The sequence below is a fragment of the Gouania willdenowi genome, chromosome 9 (assembly GCF_900634775.1).
Source record: "Gouania willdenowi chromosome 9, fGouWil2.1, whole genome shotgun sequence".
Taxonomy (NCBI): domain Eukaryota; kingdom Metazoa; phylum Chordata; class Actinopteri; order Blenniiformes; family Gobiesocidae; genus Gouania; species Gouania willdenowi.
Genome location: NC_041052.1, coordinates 38,748,833 through 38,772,900, shown reverse-complemented (window position 1 = coordinate 38,772,900; position 24,068 = coordinate 38,748,833). Strand labels below are relative to the sequence as shown.

The following is a 24,068-nucleotide window of genomic DNA, read 5'->3' as shown; positions in this document are numbered from 1 at the left end:
GAGCTCTTGGTTTTGTCAGTGAGTGGAAATGATTAACATGTAAAAAACACACTGTGGGTTGGTTTTTCCTCCATGTCTGCCTGTCGGCTTCAGCCCTTCTCTGGCTATTAGAGTCAAATCTCTGTCTTAATGGGTTTCTATTGTATCCTGCATCTCCCCCTCCTCTATTCACCGCGCTACCACACGCACATACCCTCTTTCCCTGTGAGTGGGCCCCTTAACCAGGCTCTCCATATGCCTGACCCCCACCTTCTTTCTTCTTCTCCTCCTCCTCCTCCTCTTTCCACAACCCCCTTTTCTCTCCCGCTCTCTCGCTCACACCCTGGCTTCTGCTCGGCTGCTGCTGCTGCCCCTCGCTACCATCTGGTTCAGGACAACGGAGGGAGGAAAAAAGGGAGGATAAGGATAAAAGAATGAGGAAACAGAACTCTTAAAAAGTGGGAAGGCACGAGGAAGCAGAGTGTGGATAGCGGGGGGGGGGGTACTGATGGGAGGTTTGAGCGGGAAAGTGCAGACGTGGAGCCGTCCATCTGCTCCTCTTGACACATTCACCACAAAGAGAGTATTTAACCTCAGCAACACACAAAACACACGCAGAGGCACAAGAAGCTGGCCAGCCACTCACTTTAACCCCTTCCTCTCCTCCAGTCCGACCATGAGGTGGCAGGTGATGGCTGATGAAGGGAGGGGGAGGGGCTGATTGAAACTGATCTGAATCAACACCAACACATCCTCCCCATCCCCGCCCTCCTCAAACCTCAATAGGGAGCAGCTTGCTGCCCCTGTCACTATGACAACCTCTGTCAATCACACCAAAGCCGTGCGCTTCCCCATGATCGACGGCGCCGTTTGATTAGGAAGAGCAGCCCAAACGTCAAGATCTCCCTCAGCTCACAGAGGAACGTGAGCAGCTAACTTTGTCATTTCCAAACTTTGTTTACACAGAGGTGAACGCAGGTCAGACGCTCTCCTTTGTGCACAAAATCCCCATCACTCAGTGAAAATAGCAGCAATGCTGGGCTGCAGATGACTGTTAACTGCCCACAACAAAGCAGCAGCCGCATATTTTTATTTGACAGTAAACACTCCAATTATTAAAAAAAAAAATCCTTCAGAAAGTGAACAAAGAAACTCGTATTAGCAGAACTAAACACACATAACCCACAATTCTAAAGGCCATTGTTTATAAAATAATCACAATATGAAGTGTTTGTAGCTGAATTCACAAAAAATGTATGAAAAAAAATTGAAAGCACATTCTGAAACTGAGAAATCAATCTGACCTGTTTCTATTTTCGCTCTTTATTTAAAATTGGGCCCCAACATGACGTGAAAATACCTCACGTGCCTGTTTTGGGACAATATCACACATTTACACACTATTGTTCACTGGGAAATAGCCTCGGTGATTGAATGTCCAGCAAGTGACGCAAACAAACAAATATATCAAATTCAATCCACAATCCTGTTGAAAATCTCACGATACGTGTTACAGTTGGACTCGTGATCATGTTATCCTGTGCAGAGCTTCATCTTCAAGTGTGTTTTCATTTTTTTGGTTCAGATTGTTATGCCTGCATTCAAATGTGAAAAGGTTCTGGTACAAGACAAGTTAGGATGATGACGAACCAAATAATCAGTAAATTAAATAAGTTACTTTTTAAAGGGGTAATCAGCAATCAGTAGTTTACTTTTTCAAGGCAACAATGCTGATTAAGGGTAGAACGATTGGTTTCGATTCGTTGTTACCGATTCGATTCAAGGTTGTTAATGGTTAATTTAGAACAATTCAATTTGAATCGATTCAGTAACTTTTTAGCCAAAATAATAATGTAACTAGTGTCACCTGAATACTGGGCAGTGCAGGTGAGGTTTCATAGATTCCAGTTGATTCCTATAAAGGAATCATCTACATAAATTGTCTATGGACATAATCTAGCAAGTAAACAACATTTAATGGCAAATGTATTCACATTTTATTTGAATAAAGTTCAACCAACACTTCAGTTTAAATTAACAGCATGTTAATTTTTTTGTTCTCATTTTCAATAAAAATGAGGTTTACCTGACGCTTCTGCTTTGTTTTTTCAATATAAAAAAATTTGATGCAACCAAATTCTGTTCAGGTTAAATGAGAAGTGGTTGAACCTGCTGCTTTTCATTTTAACGTTATGTTTATCATGAAGCTTCTGCAGCGCTAATGCTAACGAGCAAACGCTGCATGTGCTGCTGCTCCTGCTACAGTGAACACTGTCAGAAGGTTCCGGTGGTCTATGGTGGAGTCAGTCCTTTAGAATATCTCTGTCTGTGTTAAAACCAAAGTGTTTCCACACACTGGACCCCAAAGGTGATTAATTCATTTCTCGTTTAGTATCTTCTCCTCCATGCTACGTTTGTTGTCTGCTGGCGCGTGGCAATGACGCCACAGACAGTAACATCTTTATTACAAAAAGAACACATCCTTATATGTACTAAAATCCAATGTGTTATTTTCTTGTATCGATGCAATCGATTATCTTTTAAAACTATTTTAGATCAATTAGCGTCATCAGGAAGGCCAACTTGCCGGACACAGATCAATGTAGTTGGATCATAGGAATATAAATCGTGTCATCGATCTAATGGATGAATTGTTACACCCTTACTGGTGACACGTCACAACAGAAGCCTCTCCAATCACACGACTTAACCAGTTTTTGTGCTAAATGTGAAGTTAAAACTACGATGGTGGTAATTTCACAAATAATGTCATTTTCATGACATTTCTCCTGTTAAACGGGTGGCTAAGGGTTGGCAGTAGGGATGCACAGAATATTCGGCCGAATATTGCAAAAACAGCATCATTCGGCCTTCAGTTTTGTGAATTAAATGCAAGGCCGAATAGTAACGTGTGACGCAATCAAACAACGTGCAGTGATTTTGAGTCGGAAAAGTGTGTGCGCTTTGCTGCAGGAGCAGAGCAGCAGCAGCTCCTCCTTTCCGTACACAAACACCAATAAAGTATAATATATATTCTTTATTAAACAGCAGTCTTTGTTTTAGCTGTTAGATAGTTGGAGAGGGAGGAGCTCACATTCTAGGAGGCGTGTTAGGTGACGTCACCTGCCAATGTGGGAAAAATCCAACTGTCCCGTTTGGAGCTGATTTTTTACTAAATGTGGAATAACAAGGGAGGAAACAGAACTTCTTAACTCTGTCCCTCTGAATGAGGCTAAAGGATGTACATCACTGTATCTAAAGTATCTAAACAGAGAAAGATGATGAAAATGAAACAAAAAAGGAAAAAATGCAACTTGAAGCAGAAATGGATAAACCCTGAAACGGAATTTCGGAATTTTTGAGACAGAAAATCAGAGACCCTGCTTATATGAATGTATTTACATGACTTGAATATAAATATTTCTAAAAGCTCATTATCATTATTGACTTTGAGTAGAAATTGTCTGATGATGGAGTGATGGAATCAAACCGCTGAGAGCCCAACGGAGCTCAGTGACATGGAGATAGCATTCAGGTTTGGACACACACACACACACACACACACACACACTGTGTAGGTCAACACACACAGTGCAAACATGAGATTCCCCCAAGGACCCGTACATACACAGTGTCACACACGACAAACAGCGGTGTGGTGTGTAAAGGGTGTGTTGGAGGAGGAGGAGAGTGAAAGCAGGGACCCACATGGGCTGATTTCATTACAGCAGAGCAGAGAGGGAAGGAGAGGTCTCTCTGTGTGAGTGAGTGTGTGTGTGACCACAAATGGAGACAGCGGTCACCAGCTGTCAGCCCTATTCCCAGCTCCAGTATGTGTGTGTGTGTGTCACTGTGTCCAGTTTCAATCACAGAGCAAACTTTAAATACCTAGAAACCATTGGCTGACATTACGCTGTCATTATTATGACATGACACCTGTCATTGGCATGACTATGGTGTCATTAAGGTTGTCCTTAAGTGTCATTCGTTACCCTAACCCCCAACCCTAACCCCACTAGATCCCTCCACCTCAGCCAAAAAATGCCAACATAGCTCCAAAGGTGTCATAATTTAGCGAACAACACTTAAAGAGTAACTAAACCCCAACCTGTTCCCTCTCTCCTGTAAAACATGAATGCGGTGGAAACTGTGACTTACCCTTTTTCTGGGTGGGGCTCGCTCTTCATCTTTAGAGCCCCTCCCCGCTGCAGACCCCCCTCCACGTGCTAGCCGCCCCCCTTTGGCCTCTCCGCTGGAGGGTCTGATGGTCATCCTGATCTCAGGAGGACATATGTAGTTCTCCAGATTCTTCGGGGGCTTCTTGGCCCGCTTAGTGGTTTGTATCTTCAGTTTGAGACTTCCTTCCTGGAAACTCGCTTCCTTGATGGAGAACTCCTGCTCTTCCATAAGCCCCTCCCCTTGTTCCTCAGGCCCCTCCCCTTCACTGATGGTACCGTTAATCACATTGTCACTGCGCACTAACCCAACGGGCCCTACTCCATCTCTGTCCCCTTCATTCAGCCCCGCCCTGCCTCCTTGAAGGTCCGCCTCTTTGGGTCGGGCTAAGCCAACCAGATCTCTTGACTCCATCCAAGCTCCAACCAGCCTTTCAGGTTTGGGGAAGCAGTGGTTGTTCAGCCAACAGGAAGTTCAAGAGTAGTGGTCTTTCTGCCTGGATGCGTGTTGTCAATCAGCTACTGGTGGTGGGTGGGCGGTCCCACATGAACGCAGAGAAGCCAGGGACAGTCTGTGGGAGGAGGAGGTGAAGGACATGGTTAGAAACAACAAGGCATCGCCAAAGCATCCCGTTACCGACCCCGGTCTGCTACCATTAGCATCACTGCATGTCTGTAGAGGGTGAAAACCCACACATACTGTACACAGAGGAAGGCCTACGATTTACTGGAAAAAACAAAAAGAATTCACGAAAAATAAATCTGGTACGTTTCTTTTCTCTCTCTCCCTACACGGAAGTAGTCTCACAATATCAGCTCATTCACACACCAATGGGACTGAGCTGCCATGCAAGGTACTGGTCAACCACTGGGAGCAATTTAGGGTTTAGTGTCTTGCCCAAGGACACTTTGACACATAGATTGGTATAGATTGGGATCGAACCCCCAACCTCTTGCTTAGAAGACAACCTCCTCTAGCCATGCATGTTTTGGGACAATATCCCGCATCTACATAACATTTCTCAGTGGAAAAGTGTGACACTTATGTCCAATCCCATTCAAATTTACGTGTTAAGATTTGTGTTATCATGTTATCCTGTGACTGAAAATGAATGCAGAGCTGAATCGTTTTGTGTTTTTCAGATTGAGAAATGAAAATTCTTGGAGAAAACCCAGGCAGAGGAATTAAAATAATGACATAAAACACGTATTTTTTAGTGTAGTTGTTATATTTAAAACAATCATTAATAAATGAAATGTCACAAACTTAAAGTGCAAGTTGTCTTGAACAAAGTAGTAATAATAGTAAGCAAAGAGTGTAAATAAGTAACTTTACAAAGCTGAAGCTAACCTGCCTGTAGGTTGTGGAGGTAATGAGGTTTAAACCAAACAAATAAATAATAACATCTTGTTTGAAAGAACTCTTACACATTAAGAGGTGTCTAATTCATGTTATCCAAATCACCTAGTTGTTAATAAATTAAAGAAGTTTAATTTTCAGAATAAACACTAGTAATATTTCAAAGCAGGTACGTCACTAACTCACTGATGAAAGACTGTCGGCGAACAAACACATTTGCAGGTAATTAGAAATGAAAGATTGGGGAAATATCAGCAGTAGTGATGTCACTCCTCTCTCGGTCCGTGTACAAACCGGAGCTACGCTGTGTTTCTGTTTCAGGTGTCCGCGGATCTCCTTCATGCTTTACTGATTGAGAGTTTACACTTCAGTGCTTGTTTTTGCTGAATAGTTCTGAAGCTTTAGAAACTTTAGGTTGAGTTAATCTTCTTCACTTTTTTCCTATTCCCTCCATTCTTCTTCACTGTTTACTTGCACAAAGTTGGTTGTGCAACATCTATCAGTCAATGTGAAGTACTACAGCAGAAAGAAAGCAAGAAGCGGCCACGGGCTGGATTTGATCATGAAATTACAATAATAAAGAACACGTTGAAGATACCTTTTTGAAAACCATCTGAAGTAAGGCTAGGCGGTATACCGGTTCATACCGAATACCGGTATATATTTTTGTTATGATATGCATTTTTAATATACCGCCACGCTGCGCCGCGTTTCAGACCGGATCCTTTTCAACATTGCACTTCTAAATTGGAAGGCAAACAGTAGCGCTCTGATGTTAGTTATGGTGTAAATCATACGTGTAAATAGATAAGAAAGATACATTTGAAAGCTCTGAAGCTACATGTGAGCATGTGCCTGCGTGCGCATGCCTGTGCTACAGGAGAACAACACTCGGAGACGGACACGGAGGCACGGTTAGCTCAGCATGTCGGCAGTTCGGCAGTAATACACAAAAAAAGAATCGCAGTTTGTAATTCCTGTAACGCAGAAATAAGTCCTGGTGGAGCTGCAAACAAAACGTTACCTTATTCACCATAAGAAACCACCACACCACTGAGTATGCAACATTTAAAGCTAGAAATCAAGCTAATGCTAAAGCTTAGCTAGTGTGGCAAAGAGCCATTGGGCTGTATAACTACAATTGTGGATTTATTCTACAATATTCACTCATAACAGTAAAATAGACCATTCTAAGTCAATATACTGCAGTAATTCCTCTCTCAACCAGTGGAAAATGCTGTGAACACCTGATTATGCATGAAAAAAAGCAAAATACCGTCATATACCGTGAAGATGTGAAACCGTTAGAATTTTGAAAAATATCGTGTTATACATTTTTGGTCATACCTCCCAGCCCTAATCTGAAGCATATAAAATGTCAAATTAATTACAGTAGTTGACTCTATGAATATGAACCCTATTTATCATGTTTGATATGATTTCAGGAAGTTTAAAAGCAATGAAGTTTCTAAACAGGGAAATCGTTAAACCTTGGAACAGAATGAAAATAAAAATCTGAGGATCTACCAGAGCTGCAAAAAAAAACGCTGCCGCTCTCTCATCTGCGTTCAGAACCTTCCATAAACAAGCTCATGTTTCCTTCACTTTCCCTTTGTTACCCACTATCCTCACACAGCCTCTCAGACACACAGACAGTGATCAGCGTGAAATGAAGATTTCTCTCTCTGCTCTGAAATCCAGCTAAAGTAAGCCTGAGGGACGCAGGACACACCGACTCAACTCAACTGACTTCTGTTTGTCTTTTTTTTTCTTCTACTGGGCAGAAAACGAGGGAGACAATCCCAAAGGCAGCAGACGGAGGAAAGGAATCTAAATTATTTCCCCAGATGTGGTTTACGAGGTGGTTTGGAAAAAACTACGTCTGAGCTGTTTTACGCACACACGTTCAGCAGCATTGCTACACTCGTGATTTATTTAAAAAACAAAAAAAAAACATGCATAGCTACACATCCAAATGACAATGTTGCTGTGACAGTGTACGGTTCTGCGACCGCGCTGCTATTTCTGCTCTATGGGGAACATGTCTCTATGGACTCACTATTTCTGTTCATAGCACAAGAGGTGTGTATACTACACATCATGATCTGACACACATACTCACACAGAGTGCAGGGTTTTCTCAGGTGGATCACATTAACAACTAAGATACACAAAATAACAAAAACCACAAAAAACTACAACAAAAACACTTCAAATTAGAGAAAATACGAAATAATCCCCAAAACACACAAAATAACAGAGAAATACACATTCTTCCGCTCCCTGGGGACCATGTTGGGCGACCCTGTCTCAATGGATTAGGGCTGAACGATTTTAATTGCATTTGCGATATTATCACGATATCATTAACCGTGATTTTCTAATCGCAAAAGCTGCAATTTTTTTTTTCTTGTCCTGTCTTGTACTGGCCTGTTAAGTTCAGAGAGTGTTTAAGAAGTGCAGTCCACATGAAACGTGAAGTTAGTTAGATATGTTGAAGAGGTAAAGCCACAGATTTCTTTGCTTTATTGTTGTAAGTTTTAAAAAATGTACATTTTATATTTATTTAAAGTTTAAACAAATCTGAAATTGTTCATTATGAAACAGATTGATTTATTGCTTGTGTTCAATGAAAAATACATGACAAGAGGCCCTTGAAAAAATAATCGCATATTAAATCGCAATCGCAATATTGCGGGGGAAAAAAATCGCAATTAGATTATTTTCCAAAATCGTTCAGCCCTACCATGAATTCACTATTTCTGTTTGGATCATAGCACGAAAGGTGTGGATACTGCACACCTAACACACACACACACACACACACACACACACACACACACACACACACACAGGCATATAAACAGAAAGCAAGCAAAGCAAACACTGGGCTACACTTCTCACTGCAGCTCCAGGGAATCCCATCAGTCAATATGACATGAGGCATGAATGAGCTGGAAGTGGGGAATGCTGCCTCACACACACTGTGTTCAGTCCCACTCCATTTACACTGATGTGAACCCAGTCCAGACCACTACCTGTGCACTTGGTGTAAAAGACTTACAAACACACCACAAACAGTCACATCATCGTTCCATTCTGACCCCCTTTCCGCCAATGTTATGTAGGCCTGGTTTTTTTCTGTCCAAAGAGCCCAGAGTTGTGACTGCAGAGGATAGATCGTGCATTGATTGGAGCACATTGTGTTGCACAAGCCTCAGGGTTGTGGTTTGCTCAAAACCAATCCTGAAGCCTTTCCTCTTTGTGTCACAGCATATCCTCCAGCTGCTGCTGCTGCTGCTGCTGCTGCACATTCAAGGTTAAACACAGCCTGTAAAAATGCCCCAAGTATCACCTTCACATGGATGCAAGAACCTACTGATGAACGTTAGCCTTTTATACCAGAGGTGTAAAGAGTACTGATATATCCCTACTCAACTAGAAATGCTGTTACTTAATTGAAATTGTACTCAAGTACAAGTACAATTAAGTCATACATAAAATAATCATGTGCAAGTAAAAAGTATCTCAATGAAATAGTCTTCAAACTAAAAGTGACTTTCACCCCCCATGTTTATTTTTGGTAATAAATCTTGCCACGGTTCCCTTGCATACAGTAAACATCTCATGTAGAAACCTAAAAAGGAATAGACCAAATCTACCACAATTGAAACTTAATTTATTTTCCACAAAGGTAATTTAATGCAAAATAAATTTAAAAAAAAAGTATAGCTCCATTAATCAACTCTAAAACTGAGAAAATAACCAGCATTCAAAGCTGTTTTGATGCGATACATTTGATTTAGTCGTTGATTAGTAGTTTCACAATGTCCGTTGATCATTTTAAAACAAAAAAAATGTATTTACTCAGTTGGGTGTAGAAATGTAATGAATTAGTTTACTTCTTTTAAAATTACTGATTTAGAAATATACTATGCTATATATACAGCAACTCAATTACAGTAACATGACTACTTTCACCTCTGCTTTTCCTCCAGTTCCCATCAATCAGTGGTTCCCAAACTTTCCACAGTCTCGTACCATTTCAGACATTTAACCTAAACCATGTACCCCCTACTCCTGCACACTTAAAAAACATAAAAATGTAATGTCATAAACATTGTTTATCTACATTGAAATTTGTCTCTGAATTTTACCTATCCTGTTGAGTAATTATATATAATAAAAAAAACAATATTAATCTGTATAAGCACAAGAAAACGTCTTATTCAGAATGATCACTTGTTCACTTTATATAATTAATTAATTAATTAATTAATTAACCTACTGGCATTTGTTGATTGAACATATACCAGTAATACATTCATCATCCTAAAACTGTGAAATACAACTCGCTACAACTTTAATGAGAAGGTTGAGGTTGAAAGGATGCACAGAACTCTGCAATGTTTGACTGAATTTTATGTTTTTCTAAACATGGCAATGCATAGAGGCTCCTGACTCCAGGTCAATTTATATTCTTGTTTTTTTTCATTTCTATTCACGTACCCGCATGACAATTTGCGTACCCCACTTTGGGAACCTACACCATAGATCACACTGGTAGCCTATGTGATAAACATGCACCGATTCATCCATATGATCCAACAAATGTGAGCCAGCAGTTCATGAAACTGTCATAAATGATGACTTTACGTCATTTTTTCTTAACTCACGCAGTACCATTGACGAGATAATTCGTCATTTCAAATCCAAAGGCTGAGTGCCATTGACGAGAAAACTCGTGAATTCCGTTTATCACGGAGATTACTAGAATACACCCTGGCGGAGGTCCCTCATCAATATCTAAGCTGTAGTAAACAACTGGTGCCCTGAAGGTGGCAGCAGCGTACCTTTAGATGATAGATTAGCCACTGATGCTACCATTAGCTAAGGAGGAAGAAGCAGGAACGAGGGAAATTATGGTGCTATGAAGTGACATTGTAAAGTATCCAGCAGCTCAAAGCACCACATACTAAAGGCAGGCATACACTGTGCGATTTTTGGCCCATTTTGAGCCGATTTTCGACTTGTGCAACTATTTTGTGGGATCGTGCTAGTCTCTGCTAGATCGCGTGTCGTGCATCATGTAGTATACATGGGGTCACGAGAAGTGATTAACACCTCACTACCAGCTCCTGATCAGCAATCGTAGGTTGTAAGGAAATCAAACATGTTTGAAATCCAGTCGCTCCTCATGAGGGTATCTCACAGTTGAAGCAGTGCCAAGGACCGGCTTACCGTAAACGCTCACACTGCGCATGCGCGAACACCGTAGGAGCGCTGTAAAATTGACGGACTGTAGTGCCCACGTCTGTCCAGCAGCTCCTGGTCCATCACGTCGCTGTCTTTTCTTTTTTAAAGCTCTTTTTGCTGAGATTTGCGAATGTCTCTCCACTTCCGGGTTTTTCTTCTTTGTCTGTTTTAATGGCGACGCTTCAGTGCTCTTCTTCTTCTTCTTCTAATTTGTACGTTGCATTTACGGAAACAAGACTCCAACGTGTCGTGTATGAACGCACAGTGTGAGCAGTCAGATCGTGTCAAAGTGTCGGTCCATACAGTGTGAGAACATGAATCATGAGCTGCGCACATTCGGGCTCTGCGTTTGAGTCGCACAGTTTGAGCTGGAGCTGAGTACAACGATTGAAAAAAATCGCACAGTGTATGTGCGATGTCAGATTTTATAGTTTTCAATAAAGCAAAAAAAATTGCTTCAAAGTCAGAGTTGAGAAAAAAACTGTTTTCTCAGCTTTTTGCTCTGAAACTGGCAAAAACTTGCTCTATTCAACTGCTGATTACGGAAAAACAAAACAAGCTACAATCAAGATTTCAGATTGTCATAGTACAAAATATTCTGTGGGCTGGCACTGAGTGAGTCAATGGCAACACGATTCCCTTATATTCTTCCTGCTGAAGGAAACGACTAGTTTCTCTGCTGCTTGACAATTTTTTTTCGATCAGCACGACGCAAATTTGTTGTCAATGTCATTGATCACTTCAACCATAAACCAAACCATGAATGAAATGTTCTGATAAAATGCATCTGCACAAAATGACTTCCAATTAAAACACGAGTTTGAAAGTCGTGTCCCGGAGCACAAAAATGATGCAGAAGTCGTGTTGACTTGCACGAAAATTTGTGACAGTAGCTGTGTTTCCATTACAGTTTTTCAAAATTTCGACAAAGTATAACTGTCCTTTGAACATGTTATCATTTAAGGTTGTTTTGAGCAGGAGCCGAGTTATAACTCCTGTGAAATCTCATCCTGCGAGACTTCGCTGCAGGAAGATGGTTGTCCAAATCTCCTTATAACATTCCTTTGTTGTTTGCTGTCTAATGTGGCACTAAAAAGCTTTAAGTATAATTCTAAGACATGTCTTGGTCAGAGAAGTGGTCATGTGACCAAGTACGTCTTGTCATGTGTGTAAGTGCGGAAAAAGTGTTTCCATCGTGGTTTTGCGGAACATTTTTATTTCGAAACGTCTGAAATTCCTTCTCATGAAAGCTTAAATACTTTTTAGCTACATTTGAGTGTTTTTTTTTTTCAATATTAAGGTATTTCCATTCCCTTTTTTATTGCGCTATTCAGATTTTGCACATAGAAATGCAGCCAGTGTCACGTTTCCCTGTGAGATGGTGTTGGCAACTGGATAACCTTCTTCCACGTGGTTCTGATAGCAACACGGCCATTGTTGATGCTTTCTGTAGTGGACCGTGTCAACAGGGACGACATCCCAAATGATGAATAACCGCTAAGTAGGACATGATATGATGATGTGATAAAAAATGTAGGCGAAAGTTTAGTCCGTGTCGTAATGCTTTTTCACGTCATATCGCCAGATTTCGTAGCGACCTTTTACACGAGATCTGAAATGTCCTTTTCTCTGACCTTCCATTTACAGTGTGTGATAATGCCCCAAAAAATATGCATGCGAAGTGAAGCTTTATTCTGTCATATTTAAATTTTTGCTTTATTTTTTTTGAACAAAATGTTATAAAATAACAATGTTGCCATTTCCATTTCATGGAAAATGAAAGGACAGATGAAAGCCAACTGAGCTTTAATTTAATTTAATAATTTAATCCGGTGCCAAACTAAAAGGCAACAAAGCCATTTTTACAAAGATTACAGTCACAATTTCATTTATCAGACACTTTTATCCAGTGTACTGACGTACAACACCAGCAGTTAGGGTTAAGGGACTTGATCAACATCCCATAGTGATGACCCAGGTTGGATTCACACTGGTGACCCTCCGATTACAAGCCATCTTCCTTAACCGTTACAATAGATAATAATTGTTAGTTTGTGTTTGCAAACAATGGATGTCATGGAGTGACTCCGATGTCACGTGATCACTGAAAACAGCAGACAGATTTATTTATTTAAAATCAGGCCCCAATATGATGCAGAAATACCTCACATGCATGTAAACCAATGGCTATGTCGAATTTCTCTCATTGCTCTATGTCGCATGTCAAACTCAAGGCTCGGGGGCCAAATCCGGCCATTTAGAGCATCAAATCCAGCCCGCTCGAGAAAGGAAAAATGATAGAAAACGCATGAAACCATTAGGAAATTACCAACCACATCAGATGTATATATCTCAGCCCTTCCAGATACAAAAATTCAATTAAAATCCACAATATTTGCAGAGGTCAGATTTCCACTTCTCATAGTCATTTTTAATCTCAAATTGTTGAAAGAACTCTCAAGATTTTCAAATCTGGCAAATTTTCCTCAAATTATTCCACAAAATTTCCCTAAGTTCGCAAAATCAGGAACATTTTAGTGAAAATCCTGCAGGGACTGATATACTCACAATATCACTTATCATTTAAATATAATCCAAACATGGAAGTGCAAACCATGGCATATTAATGTTGAATTTGACCTTTTTCCAACAAACAATCTATGGCCTACTTAAGCTCAAACTGGTCCGTATTTGGCCCCGAACTAAAATGAGTTTGACACCTCTGCTCTAAGTAATCACAAGGCTACACGAGATTTCATGGAAAGCATTGGGGTGGTAGTTGGATAAAAATAAAACGGAACTTTATCTCACCCTCACCCTTCCATATTTTGGGACCAAATATCACGCATTTCTATGTTATGCTTCCTGAATGTCAACAAGTGCAGTAAACATGACACGTCAAATTTCTTGTGACTTAATCTCGCATGAGTCAGCGTAATTCTCCTGGATTACGTTGATCATCTGAAGCATATACTGTAAAAGTGAAACTGATAGTTGACACTATTAACCCTATTTAGCATGTTTTGTATAATTTCAGGACGTTTAGTAGACGCAAAGTCATCTAAAGAGGGAAAGAAAATGAAACAGAAACAAAAAGATAATTGATAAAGTGACGTGGAAATAAATGAATTCTGAAGCAGAATTGAGGAAATTTTGAAACGGAAAATAAGAAGCTTTGCTTTTCTCTTGTATAAGAATGGAACAAATTATTTTCATAGCATGTTCTTGCACTTTGTATTTGGTTTGAACCAAACCTAATGTGTTTTTTGAGCCTTTCTTTTTAGAATAGAACATTCACTGTAGCATTGCTTGCAGTCATGCTTGTTTGTTAAACATTAGCATTATAATATGGAAAATACGGAACATTTTTACTGCTTTCATACAAAGTCCTGATTCTTACTGACATGTTTCCAAGATTAAGGATATAAAGCACCTATTTCAACCATTACTCTTTACTTTTTCAACCTAAGTAGAGTCTTTGATTTTCTGTGTCAAAGTTCACACATTTCCACGTCAGTTTTACACATTTCACAGGCTAATAAACCTGCCAAATTATGCCAAACATGTTTAATACGGTTAATGAAGTTACTATTGTCATTAATGTCATATATAGATACAGCAGAAATGAGCTAAAAGGGAGATTTGACATCAAGCTAAAGTTAACATTAACTCATCTGTGTTACAGTGAAAAATATGGCGGAAATGTGTGATATTGTCCATAAACATGAGGGTGAGGGTTTAGTCCGTGTGTCATAGAGATATTTCCATTTCAGAAGCGGAAGTTTGTCATTTTACGTTAGATTTAGTCTCTCTGTTCACCCGTTTACGAAGACAAATTGTGTGTAAATGTGTGATATTTGTCCAAAACATGCATGTGAGGCCATATTCAGAGTCAGACTGCAATCTCCCTTTGATTTTGTTTAAAAAAAATTAAAATAACAATATCATCCTTTCTGTTTCAGGAAGGGAATTTTGTGTATATTCCGTCCATTTTCTGCGATTGTAGAAACCAGAAGCCCTACATGAATCGCAAAAAAAGCTTTTACAATTGCTAAGCGTTTGTAAATGTTCAGAAATGTTTTATTAAAAAGTCCATGTTTTTTTTTTTAATCATCTGTATCATTAGGTTCTCATCCATAAATTTTCAAAGCCTGTTTTTTTCTCTAAAAAGAACTGATCATATCATTCAAATCCCTAATTAATATTAATTGTTAGTCTTGTGTTAATATAATCATTGTCTTTTCCTTTTTAATCATGTATGTATGTCTTGTTAGTGTTTCTTTTCACCGTGCTAGAATTTCTACCTGGAGTCACTGTAATAAAAGTCATTTCCCCCTGGGATCATTAAAGTATTCCTAATTCTGATTAAATAACAACAATCCACAGAGAAGCCTGGAAACCAAGGCTAAGGCTGTGCTGTAAATGTCTACAATAGCTGCTGACAAACAGCTCATGGGCTGATATTCTATGGAATACATTTGTACATGTGGATCACTCTATTATTTTCACTGTATGTAATTCATTCATTTCCTCTCTTAAAATGACATTATTTTCTAAAATAAAAAAAGTGTTTTTACTGCTGTAAATCTTGTTTATTTTACATCTGATAATGAGTTACATAAAGTTATGGCTGATAAATATTTCTCTAATAATTCTTATAATTAAACCAGATCAAGCTTGATGATTTAATCATTCAGGATATTTAAGTGTAATAATCACATTAGTTGAATTACTGTCTAATGGGACCAGCTTTGTCTCGTGAACAGTAACATGTGAAATATAATATAAAAATATTGCGTTTCACAAGCTGGGAAGGGTGAATAGTGACATTAGTATTTATGCTAACATTTATTTCACACGACGTGTGACATGTTAGCTTTTAGCTTTCCATGCAGGTGTTAAATCTGACCATAAGCAAATAGGTGGTTGTTTGTGGTTTGATGACAGTAAGCTGTAATTTTTTTACTGGGTCTATTCCTTTTATGAAGTTGTTAGCTTTAGCTCTTAGCCCGGCAGTGGTGCACACCGCGGAGGCTCCGCGGCAAAGCTCCCATGAACCGCGCTCCACTTCAGAGAATAATGAGTTGTTGACAAAAAACATGGGGGCAATTTTGACCCGTGGAACAAGGTTTTTATGACATTCTTGGCTAAATTGAGGGAAAATGGCCCTTGGTCCTCACTAACTTCCAACATGGGAATTTATAGTTTCTATCGTAGGATGAAATATTCTTACCGGTGAGAATGTTTTTGACGATATAAACGATAACAAATCGCACATTCTTACTACATGGGGACATTTGTATGTATAAGTATGCAAGGTGGGCACACTAGTCATACGCCTCATGATGCATTACGAGCAGAATGTAAAATCATCCTGGGACCAGCTTCAAAATAAGATTCTAACATCCCCTTTTCAAAACAAAAGCAACTCTTCTTGTCTTACATTAGTTTTTTAACGCTTTTTGTAAATAGGACTCTTGTTTTGAAGTTAACCGGAGGTTTTTTAACTTGTAACAATGGAGGGTTTCCGAAAATCTCCAAAATGTGAGAATGAAATGAGTTTTATGGATCAAATGAGCACATGATGATATTTTACTGAGTCACTTTATCACTTAAAATGTTTTCAGAACTTTCAAAGGTGGAGAATTAACAGAGATTTTTAGCCTTTCCAAATGCATCTTGGAAAACTTGGAAGTATACTTCAATGGGAACGCTCATCATCCTAATCGTACTTATGGTATATAGTAGACAATACTGTATATACTCATTGAGTTTGTGGTGTATAGTACAGAGTGCCATTTCAAACACAGCTTAAGTCTTAGCACTGGCGTTGCATTTGTTTGAGAAGGATTACAGGGATAAGTGAAAGGTCGCGAGTCCAGGCTTTGCTTCCAGCTCGACCCTGTTTGGTGCTCCAGGAGCCGCCCACTCAACCAACGTGAGCTGGGTGACTCGCCCCCAATGGCATGTGTGAAAGCCACCCTGACTGTCATGTGACTGAAGACAATGACAGGAAAACCAAGCAGCTGCCAACCACAACATCGCCGTGTCAGAATGTTTCCAAAGTGTGTTGAAGGCACGATTCTATTCTATCACTCTCTATTAGCTCTGTTAGCAGCCGCAGAGTTTATATAAGTCTGACCCCTCCTCGGGCCTCCCTCACTTACGTAGCCTGAGCCTTAGTGTCTCTCTCTTATGTACACACAAACACTCTGCTACACACACAGCCTCAGACAGCAGTGTGATTGTGAGAGGCCAGACTCGCTGCATAAATAGCTTTATTATGTTCTCCAAACTGCCAGCACTCAGCAGCTTCCCTCTTCCCTGAGCTGGATGTGAAAGGTTGGGCAAGAAGCTCCTCCAACACTTGGCCTGTGGCAATTATAAAGCATCAATAAGATGCACTTATGAGCAGGACGGAGACGGCCAATGAAACAGACACGCCGAGCAAACAGAGTGAGTGAGAAACACAGGCAAGAAACGGCAGCAGCGCAGACGCAGCCTTTTAAGGCTGCAGAGCCAGCAGCTCAGGGGCTGAGGTGGGCTCACAAATAGCAGCTCACACACACACACACACACACACACACTCCCCCCTCTTTTGATTGGACGTATGAACGTTTCCCGACTGGATTTGAGTGCAACTTCCAACCTTGACTGGACGCTTTTTTTTTTAATCCCATAACAACTTTTTATTTTTTACCCCAAAGCAAAGTAAGATTATCTCTTCTTTACCTTAACTAATGTAGGGCCTCCCATTGTCCGTGATCGCCAAAAGCAGACGGAAAAAAATGAAATTTACAATCTGAAACCCGTTTTTATTTTCTTCCCTCTTTATTAAAAATAAGGCTCCAAAATGACTATTTTCACACTAATACCTCACATGCATGACACATTTAAACACTATTTTTCACCACAACATGCTAATTTCTAGAAAATGTGGCTGACAAATATCCAACTAGAGCACTCGGAGAGCGCAGACCTCCGCCAAGTCCAGCACGAGTACCGGGCAGGACATACCCACAATGCACTTCCCTACCACTACTACATTACCCATAAGCCACGGCGCTTAAAGCAGCAGGCCCAAGCTCACCAAAATTTCACCTGTTCCTTGTCCCATTATCAACATTTCCTGAAAATTCCATCCAAATCCATTCATAACTTTTCAAATAATCGTGCTGACAGGCGGACAGACAGACACGGGGTAAAACATAACCTCCCGCTCTGCGCTTCACACTTGGCGAAGGTAATTACAAGATTACAATTCCTTTTTACACGATCAGTTTGGAGTCAAAGGACTTGATCAACATCCCACAGTGATGGACCAGGTTGGATTAGAATCAGTGACCATCCGATTACAAGCCCGCCTCCTAAACCGTTACACCACCGCTGCCAATTCCACCAATAATCCTGTTCAAAATCTCTTGCTAAGTGTTATGGATTGAGTAGTGACCATGTTATCCTGTAACTGAAAATGTGTGTTTTTGATGTGTTGGGATAAACAAGTGGTTCAGATCATTTTCACTGCATTCAAAGACAAAGGCTGTGTTGTAAATGTCATACAAACTTATGACTCATACTAAGTTTTAGGGGTGTCCAGATTCAATATTGATATCGGTTATCGGCCCAATATCAGCCAGAAAACTAAAATCGAAACGTATCGGACAGCATCTAAAATCTCCGATATATGTTTTATTATATTTATTTAATTGTAGAATACTATAGATACTATGTTGAAAGCTCTCATACCTACTGTTGTTGACTATTGTTCTTTGTTTGAGAAACATCACTTGATCAAGCCTTTTCTAACATTCCACACTACAAAATAAGTAATAAAAGTATGATTGATTCGTGCTGATTTCGTATCGGATCGATATAGGTATCGGGACATCCCTAGTAAGTTTGACGTCAAAATTGGTACGTAGTATGTTCTCAATAAAAGATTGAGTATGTGAGAAATACCCGGATGTATACTACATGGGGACAGTTTTAAAGTGTGCACGGTGAGCACACTAGTCATACTCAACCGCTCCATGATGTATTGCGAGTAGAATGTGAAATCGTCCTGGGACCAGTTTCGAGCTAAAAATCAAACATCCTCTTTTCAAAACAAAAGCATCTATTTTTGTGGTCCAAAACTTTTTTAACGCTTTTGGAAATAGTTCTCTTGTTTTGAAGTCAACCATAAGTTTTGTCAGGAGCGCATGTGGCAGGTCTCTGAAAATCTCTGAAATATCGGAATGAAATGTGTATACGTGAGTTTTATGGATCAAATGAGCACATGTGGATATTTTACGTGGCCACTTTCTCACTTAAAATGCTTTGGGATCTTTCAAAGGTGGAGAATGAGTTATGGGCCAATGGAAATAGTAAAAAAAAAAAAGTCTTTTTTCAGAATTCAAGAGACTGTCACCCAAGAACCAATGCATATATGTGACTAATCATTAGTGATGTGAACAGTCTATGTACATAGCTCACAGCTGATCGAATTACAGGGAGCTGAGGCATATATGAAGTTGTTTACTGAAGGCCCAAACATGTTCCAAACCCCAAAAAACTTTTTTCCAAATTTGGGGGTTGGCATATTCACCAGATAGGATGTATAGCAGATATTTTTGCTATATTCTGAGAAAGTAGATGTATTACGATTTGTAGTGTAGTTCCTGAGATATTCAAAGCTGAAAATCTAAGAAAAGTAAAGATGAGCGAAAATCGACATACAGTACATCCCTCACTTAATAGGCCATATCTCAAACAGTATTCATCCGATCAAACTAAACATTTACAGTGTGCCACTATTGGATAATCACAAAACAATTGGTAAATAATTCTTTTTTTTTTTTTTTTTTTGGACCAAAGCGCGTAGGCCATTTGTGACATGGAATGACCCTCCTGTGTTCAGTCAGCAGGAAGGACAATGGTGTGTGGGACAGCCGTAGACATGTAATGATGGCCTTGGAGCCACTTTGTGTAATCAGACGCTGTAATGGGCCGTGGATGAGACTCATGCCCGGGTCTAGAACTCACACATCTCCTCCTTCACCAAAGCTCACAGTAACAAATCCAATGTTAAACCATTTGAAGTGCAGCAGAAGCCACAAAATGGCTGTCAGCAAAAACACCTCCCCTTCTCCCTAACTGTGTTCCTCCATCCCATCCCCGCACCTCACTCCCCCAACCTCTGTTCTCTCCTCTCCTCTCCTCTCCCCCTCTCTCTCTGTGTGCTCTGCCAAAAGGTGCTTCAGTGCTGATATTCTGTGCACAGTGCCTGCCAACAGTTAGATTTGTCCTTGGATCCCGTTCACATTCCCTCCTCCTCCCCCATCGCTGTGATCCTGTTTCGACCCGAGGTGTCCGGCTCAGGGGAGACGGACCTCATCCATTCCTTACGCTGTCATTTAAAGGTGGCAGGAGCATCTCATCACTTCCTCACTTTGGGAGTTGGATTCCTACTTTTTCACCTCACAAACACTGCAAAGACAGTCTGAATCCTCTCTTTTTTTCCTCTTTCATCACTTATTCAGAGTGTTTCTGGGTACCCACTTATCCCATGTTGATAGAGCTTGGATCACACCGGTTATAACCTCCATGTGATACTGAGCAGGACATCCTCTATAGTCCCTTTATTGATGATGATGATGATGATGATGATGATGATGATGATGATGATGATGATGATGATGACAAGGAGCAGGAGGAGGAGGAGGGTTCTCTATGAATGTTCTGCTACGGATGAAGATGCAGAGTGCCATCCCATAATGTGACACCTGTCCCTGTGTCTGTCTATCACTGCATGTCACACACACACACACACACACACACACTGGAAAGCCATAAGCCTGCAAAGAAACCCAAGCATGTGCACTGGGAGCACTGGTTTAACTGGACTCCTCTGTTCATTAGACTGTAATTAGCGTTAATATGTCACTTAATCATCATGAAGGTGTTCCACAGTAAAGATTAAAGATGGATGAAGGCGCAGGCTGGAGCTTAGGGACATAAAAACGCGCTTAAATCAAGATCATGGAGAGAGAGAGAGAGAGAGTTGTTGGCTATAAAAACGCACAGAGTCATGGGAATCATGATACACATAAGGACGTGTGTGTGTGTGTGTGTGTGTGTGTGTGTGTGTGTGTGTGTGTGTGTGTGTGTGTGTGTGTGTGTGTGTGTGTGTGTGTGTGTGTGTGTGTGTGTGCGTGTGTGTGTGTGTGTGTGTGTGTGTGTGTGTGTGTGTGTGTGTGTGCGTGCGTGTGTGTGTGTGTGAGTTTGGACAATCACTTACCCATGTCTGATGTAGTCACGCACTGTAAATATTTCATCCTGATCACTTACAATCCATTTACGCACGTTTTGCGGCAGCGGGGGACGCGCTGACAACCTCCCGGGGAGCTGTCACAGGAGCGGCTGCTTCTTCTGACAGAAAAGCCCGAGGAAGATGGCGTCAACCGGTGAGGAGGGGGGGGAAAGGTGAGAAAAATAAGAAGGAGATCTCAGTCGATGAGGGGGAACAGGATGGGTGAAGTCCCGCCGAGGATGAGCGTTTTGTTCAGTGTGAGGAAGAGGAAGAGGACGGTGCGTCTCTGCTGCTCTGCGGGATCCTCTGGTCACACGGTGAGAGCTGCTCCAGCCCAGAGCCCTCACAGATCCGCTACTCGGACTGTGAGGAGGCAAATGAGGAGGAGGAGGAGGTGTGTGTGGGGGGGGGGGGCACCGAGCACGGCCGTGCGTGCAGCCAAAACAAGCCCCGAGGACGAGCCCGAAATCCAAAGAGCGCGTGCAGCGGAGCGCAGCCACGGTGCCCGCGCGCCTCTCTCTGCGTTCGTTTCCAGGCGGTGAATGAGAGTCCGCCCCCGGAGCCTGGAGACGGTAATGATCTCAGCCACTGGCCTCACACACACACACACACACACACACACACACGCACACACACGGAACGACATTGCCTCCCACTGGTGGCGAACACGCACACTTCAGCGCGTCTCCGCTCCTCAGGGAGAGCTGTAGCCTCACGTGCACGGATGCACGGGCACGGTGCGGGTTTAATGCCATACATGCAAATTAAAAAAGCAACATCTGGATAATAGCGTATTTACCATATTTACACACAGTAGTTCACTGTTAATAAATAACAACAATAACGCAACATCATTAGTGACCGTGTTTACATTAAATGTCAAATAATTTTAATGTTAGAACTGAAGTTAGGCTCTAAATTGTCCAGTGTTGGGAGTAACTAGTTGTTTTTGTAATATAATACAGTAATATATTCCTTTTTGAAGTAGCTCAGTATGTAACTCATTACAAAAGTAAAAAGTGGTAATATATTACTAGTTAAAATTAAGTAACTCAAGTTACATGTATATTAGATTTAAGTGCATATTTGCTTTGTTTTCTCACTGTTTGCATTTATTTGAGGAAAAAAATATGATCATTATAGTTAAATATAACTTAGGGGGAACAAAAAATAGCTTTGTGCTCCTGAAACAGCAGAAGTATTAGAAACAAAACTTAGATGGATGTTATTCGAACACTATCAGTGTGATATAAAAATAGTTATGGACCAAAAGTAACTCAAAGTAGTGTAACTGAGTTACATTTTTAAAAAAAAACAGTATTGTAATACAAATATATTACATTTTTATCCCAGTAACTAGTAATATAAATATTATAGTACCCAACACTGACTATAACTGATTATAGCTCAGCATGGGAAACGTTTGGCCCGCGGACCACATGCGGCCCTCGATCTAATTTTGTGTGGCCGCCAAAAGCAAATACATTTAATGACTTTTTAAAACCACCCTGGTGAAAGAAACAAAAGTACTTTATTGTATTTCAAGTATATAAAAAATCTTCATGAGTATTTTGAAAATGTACTTACACAAATTGTACTTTTTGTAAATATATAAAAAGTATACTAACATCACACTTTCACAAAAACATTTTTAACACACTTCAAAGCAATTGTGATTTATTACACTTTATGAAAAACATATTTTACTGAAATATACTTTAAAGAATTGTATGTGTACTTTTTAGTGTTCTTATTTGAAATTCTCTATTTCGGGTTCATTGCAATTAAGCCAAATTAAAGGAAAACAACAACAAAATTTCAACATAAAAACACTAAATGACACAAACGACAAAAAACAGCAAGAAAAACACACTAAATAAAACACACACACACACAAAACAACAACAAAGACACACAAAATGTCAAACAATATCATACAAAATGACATAAACACACAGAAATACTCCTAAAACTCACAAAATGAAAGACAAACACACAAAAAAAACCAACAAAAACACACAAAATGAGAATAAATAAATAAATAAATAACACAAAAAAACTGTGAAAATTTAAGAAAAACATAAACAGGAACACTGAATATGACATAAAAGACAGAAAACAACGAGAAAAAACACACAAAAAGAGTCTAAAAACATGACAGAAAAAGAAAAAATAATTTAACAAAAACACCCAAACCCTTTGTTGTAGTTTCCTGTATTACAGTAATGCTCAGATTGGTCATTATTCTAATGCTGACATGAATGTTGATCATGTAAACTTTAGATCACATGTTTGTGACCCCGCTGTGATAAAAGTTTCCCATCTTTGCCTATATCGAGGGCTCTTGTTTTGAAAGGATCAAAGGGAAGTCTATGTGAGCAACAAAGCATTTAAGTTCATTTCACAGGAAGTTGCAGTCACAATCAGGATGTTGTGGCACTGTAGGAATAAAAAGCATTGGTCAGATGTGTTTTACATAGAAAGAGAAAATCTCAAACCTGCGATTGTGCGTTATCGAATATTATGAGTCGGAAATAACTTCTACTGACTCACAACAGAGGGAGGAGTTTAACCCTCTGGGTTTCTCAATTTGATCAAGTTTAAAGTAGGGATGATGAACTTTTATTACAGCAGGGCCATGAACATGTGACTGTGTATGATCTGAGTGTCACATGATTAATATTCATGTTAACATTAGATTACTGACCAACAACCTGAGCATTATAGTAAAACTATAAACAACAAAGGTTTTTTTTTTTTTTTTTAATGTATTTATTTATGTCATTTTGAGTGTTTCCATTTTGTGTATTTTGTTTTTGTCGTTTTCAATATTATTTCACATTTTTTGTGTGTTTGTTGTTTTTGTGTGTTTTAGGAGTCATTTGGTGTATTTTTATTGTTTTGTATTCTTTCTGTTATTCTTCTGTCACTTTGTTTGTTTTTACAGTAACATTTGATTATTTTAGGGTTTTTTTCCTTCTTTTTTGTGTATTTTTTTTTTTGTTGT

General features: G+C 39.9%; 1 protein-coding gene across 1 annotated transcript in view; it reads right to left on the bottom strand.

The window, feature by feature from the left end:
* setbp1 (SET binding protein 1) overlaps window positions 1-21,635 on the bottom strand; it is a 64,450-nt gene extending 42,815 nt beyond the window's left edge. The window contains exons 1-2 of the mRNA XM_028457578.1: window positions 21,050-21,635; window positions 4,138-4,726 (exon numbers count right to left, since the gene is read on the bottom strand). Of these exons, the coding sequence (XP_028313379.1) occupies window positions 4,138-4,569 (432 nt within the window). The 5' untranslated portion in view covers window positions 4,570-4,726; window positions 21,050-21,635. The remainder of the gene's footprint in view (window positions 1-4,137; window positions 4,727-21,049) is intronic.
* Window positions 21,636-24,068: the final 2,433 nt, after the last annotated feature.